Raw genomic sequence first — 3,961 nt, forward strand, 5'->3', positions numbered from 1 at the left:
GTTGTTTTTTTTTTGTATTTATTTCGCTTTCAAATTTTTTTCCTTGTAATTTATGTATTCGTAATTTATTTCTTGATGATATAATTAAATTAAAGAAGTCAATCGTGTGTATTCCTAAAATCTTTACTTTTTTTAGTTTTTTTTTTAAAATCTAAATTCGACGTAAGACTTATTTGTGTCCATTCATTTTATCCTGTGGAAAAATTACGGTACCTTTTGTTTAAAGGTGATTGGCGGTCCAAGTCCCATCATTTTCTGTGGTCCTGTAAGAAAATCATGAAATTTCTCACAAAAGACGATTTTAGTTAAAAAGTTGAACTGCAAAGAACTGAAGGGAAGCGAACTTGAGGTGATCCAATTATTTTTCTTCATCAGTCATCAGATCTTCTATACGTGTTCCATACCAGTCTGAAAGTAGAAAATCCACAACAAGAATCACCTGAACCCAAAAGCAGATTTGAAAAGCTGAAGAGCAAACAAAATCTAGGAAAAAACATCAGGAAACTAAGGGAGAATAGAGATTAGTTCAGCCGATGCAACAGGGAAGTGGCGGTGAAAGTGGTGAGCTGAGTAGAAGTGGCGGACTCGCTAGGTTTCGCTCTGCTCCCGCGACTTGGTTAGAGGCCTTGCTTGAATCCGACGAAGAATATTCCGATGTCGTTTTGGAACTTCCTAAACCACCGTCCGACGCGGCCACTGATCTGGAGCTGCTGGAATCTACCGGAAGCGGTGGGCTGAGCAATTTCCTCAGGCAGAACATTTCTCCGGCCGAGTTTTTATCTATGCTTAATAAGTCCGATGGTTATTTTTCGAGCTTGGGAATTCCGGCGAGCTATGGTCATCCTTCGTCGATTTCGGCTAAGCGTGCTCGCCAAGGGGACACTTTGGACAAGCCGTTGCCTAAATTATCCTCTTCATCTTTAATGCCTGTAGTAAGTTTTTAGACAAAGATCTAATCAATAGACTGATTGGCGATATTTTACGTATAAAATATAGTACCGTCATCATTATTAGGAATGGAACATCACTTCAATTTGGGCTTACAAATTTGGCTATTGGATTTGGATATTGACTGGTGCGTGATGAAATATGGAGAAAAGATGGTGTTTTTGTATTCAGTTATGATAGACCAGATATTTGAGGGGAGGAACCAAGATATGAGGAGGAGGGAGGGAGAAAAAATTAAATCTAAAAATTATTATTATTAATTTTCAATTGGAGGTTTAATGTAATTTCCAATATAGATACACGAGTAATTGAGAATACAGTCTGAAAATGATTTTATGGTTAAATGAATGTTATTGACTTTGTTGCTTCTTGATGATGGATTCGGTCCTCTCTTGTTAATCATAGGCAGAGTTGCGTGTACTGGCTACTGAATATATTACGAGTGCTCTAGCCTGTAATGCTCGTGTATCAGGGCATAGTACTTACTTTATTTCTTTTTATTGGTGAAGAAGGAGGAGAACGGTGGACAAGGATCAATAATGTTGTTGGATGCTGAAACTGATAATCTCTTGGAGGACTCTATCATGTGTAGGGTTCGAGCAAAGCGTGGCTGTGCTACCCATCCTCGCAGCATTGCTGAGAGGGTATTTAAGTTTTCCTTTTTATTCTTTCTGAGTTCTAGTATTTGTTCGGTGTTCAGTAATTCATACTACAATTTACTGGTTAGCTGCGACATTCTGGCAGCTATGAAATTCTTGCCTATCCTAACATTTGCGCCTCTTATAATCAGATGCGAAGAACACGGATTAGCGATCGGATAAGGAAGCTGCAGGAACTTGTCCCTGATATGGATAAGGTATTGTAGACTGTAGAGACAAACATTTCTCTTTTTGTGTTAACTTTCTCTGCAGTTAATCTTACGGAAAATCCTAATAAATGATGCTATGGTAAACTGTCACCTACTCTCTGTTACATTTATATTTGCTTATTTTAATCTTAATCTTATATATATGAATGTGATAGTTACGCTGGAGTCTTGACAAGCCTACATCATCTGATGATCGTGTTTTGTGATTAATTTGTTAAAGTTGTAACACTCTTAATTGGACATGATTTGCAATGCTTTGCTAATAGGTTAAGATGTTCAGTGGTTTTATACTGGGAAATTTTGTGACATGAGTCGAGAAGTCTGATCACAAAGCATTTATTGATGTCAATTGCAGCTTGTGTGAGACATTTTTGGATTTAAATTAATATTAAATTGTCTGAAGCATTTAACCATAAACAGTAATGACGCACATGATTAAAACCTCAAATTTTAAAACTTAAAACGAATGAAATTTCTGCCGCTTTAGAAATATGAGAAAACTTTAAAATATGATCATTGATGAACATAAGTCTAAGGTGTGGGTATATTGGAGTCTCCCTTTTGTGATAAAATTAAGGAAGGTAGTAAAAAAAAATTTCCAGGCTTGATTTTCAAAATCTTATTCCTCCAAATTTTCCATTAAAATTAATTTTCCATCTCATTTGTGTGAGGAAAAAGTGTAGGGCTAATCTTTTCTGCTTCATATTGTTGTCCATCTTACATGTATTTTCTCTATGTCAACATATATTATTTACTATCTTGTGTTAAAGAATTTTTGAGAAGGCAAACTTTTACTTTTGTTACATGCAGCAAACAAACACGGCAGATATGTTAGAAGAAGCAGTAGCTTATGTGAAATACCTTCAGAAACAGATCCAGGTTATTATTTCATCAATGTTATTATTCAAATGTTATCTTCTGGTTTGATTGAACAGTTTAAGGTTGAATAATATTGGCCTTAAAAATAACCATGGCTTCTACCACGATTCTGCATATAAATATTACCTGGAAGATGATGTGGTCCGCAGTCGTGAATGCTATTTTATTTTGCCTTTGTTTGTTCATTTGCGTTCATGCACTTCTCTTGGCCATTCCATTTTCAGCAAACAAGTACTCGTGCAATTGCTGTATGAAATAGATATAAGTTTCTTGACTCGTATTTTTTTTGTTTCAAGGTTCAGTATTTCACGGAGTATTTAAGTTATTACTTGATTTTGATTCTACTTTACATTCAGACAAGTGTCTAAATATGGCAGGAACTGACAGATCATCAGAAGAACTGCAAATGCTCATCAAAAGATTGAAAGGTGGATTTGCCTATAATTTTTATAGGTATTAGGTAATGGTACATCCAAATTTCAATCATTTTTTGCTAACTGTTAATCGATGCTTTTGAACATGTAGGATTGGCAATCTTCTCGATGATCATAAGCATCTGCTTCTATTGAATTTCTATTTTCTTATATTTTTCGTGGATTTGTAAAATATTGTATAAAGGATTTTTTCATATTTGCTTTTATTTATCATGCTGTGCCAAACTGCAAACCCCATGTGTTCATGTACAAGAGGTACGAAGTTCAAATTTTTGGTCAAACATACAGCTCCAGACTTTCAGAACTGTTCCAAGAAACTCTTAATGTGACGATGATTATATTGGTAACAAATTTGTTTGGGGTAAGAATTCTACTTTAACATTTAGAGAAGCACAGTCCTAAGTGTTTATTTTAAATCCTTTTTTTCCTGGAGATCTCTATTAACTAGAATGTATGATGGGTCGAGTTTGGACCAACCAATCATTCTTATTTTTACACAATTATTTTATTTTTAATATTATTTTATGACGAGGAAACTTTTGGATAAATTTTTAGGCTAACACATTGACATGCCAACGGAACCGGATCACCTATTTGTGCACGCATTGAATTTTTTTTAATTCTTCTTTTTTTTTTCCACTTTTTTCCCCTCTCTTTTTCTGTTTTATTTTCCCTCAATTTTTTTCTATCTTCCACAGACATTATTCACACAGTTTTATATGAAATAGTATAAACATTTGTTTTCTTCTCGGCTATTTCATCATGTCTTCTTTTGTCCATTTTCATCTATTTCTCGTTTTTAAAATGAACTTTGATGATATCTAGAAATTTT

General features: G+C 34.5%; 1 protein-coding gene across 2 annotated transcripts; it reads left to right on the forward strand.

Annotated features, from left to right (window-relative positions):
• Window positions 1-307: 307 nt before the first annotated feature.
• Window positions 308-3,412, forward strand: LOC142525136 (transcription factor bHLH80-like). 2 transcript variants are annotated; one of them, XM_075629308.1, is made up of 6 exons: window positions 308-932; window positions 1,458-1,592; window positions 1,739-1,804; window positions 2,627-2,695; window positions 3,073-3,148; window positions 3,221-3,412. In XM_075629308.1, exons 1-5 carry the CDS (start codon window positions 534-536, stop codon window positions 3,118-3,120), a joined length of 717 nt encoding a protein of 238 aa, XP_075485423.1. In that variant the 5' UTR covers window positions 308-533; the 3' UTR covers window positions 3,121-3,148; window positions 3,221-3,412. The 2 variants fall into 2 exon arrangements, with proteins under 2 accessions (XP_075485423.1, XP_075485424.1); XM_075629309.1 differs by having other exon boundaries at window positions 3,073-3,123.
• Window positions 3,413-3,961: the final 549 nt, after the last annotated feature.

Source organism: Primulina tabacum, chromosome 14 (assembly GCF_025594145.1).
Source record: "Primulina tabacum isolate GXHZ01 chromosome 14, ASM2559414v2, whole genome shotgun sequence".
Lineage (NCBI taxonomy): Eukaryota > Viridiplantae > Streptophyta > Magnoliopsida > Lamiales > Gesneriaceae > Primulina > Primulina tabacum.

What these genes read in the sequence shown, in the direction of transcription:
- LOC142525136 (XM_075629308.1), top strand. Translation starts at nt 534, where the DNA reads ATGCAACAGGGAAGTGGCGGTGAAAGTGGTGAGCTGAGTAGAAGTGGC. An exon ending in CTTCATCTTTAATGCCTGTA is followed by an intron (nt 933 to 1,457) that starts GTAAGTTTTTAG and finishes TTATTGGTGAAG; the next exon opens with AAGGAGGAGAACGGTGGACA. An exon ending in ACCTTCAGAAACAGATCCAG is followed by an intron (nt 2,696 to 3,072) that starts GTTATTATTTCA and finishes TAAATATGGCAG; the next exon opens with GAACTGACAGATCATCAGAA.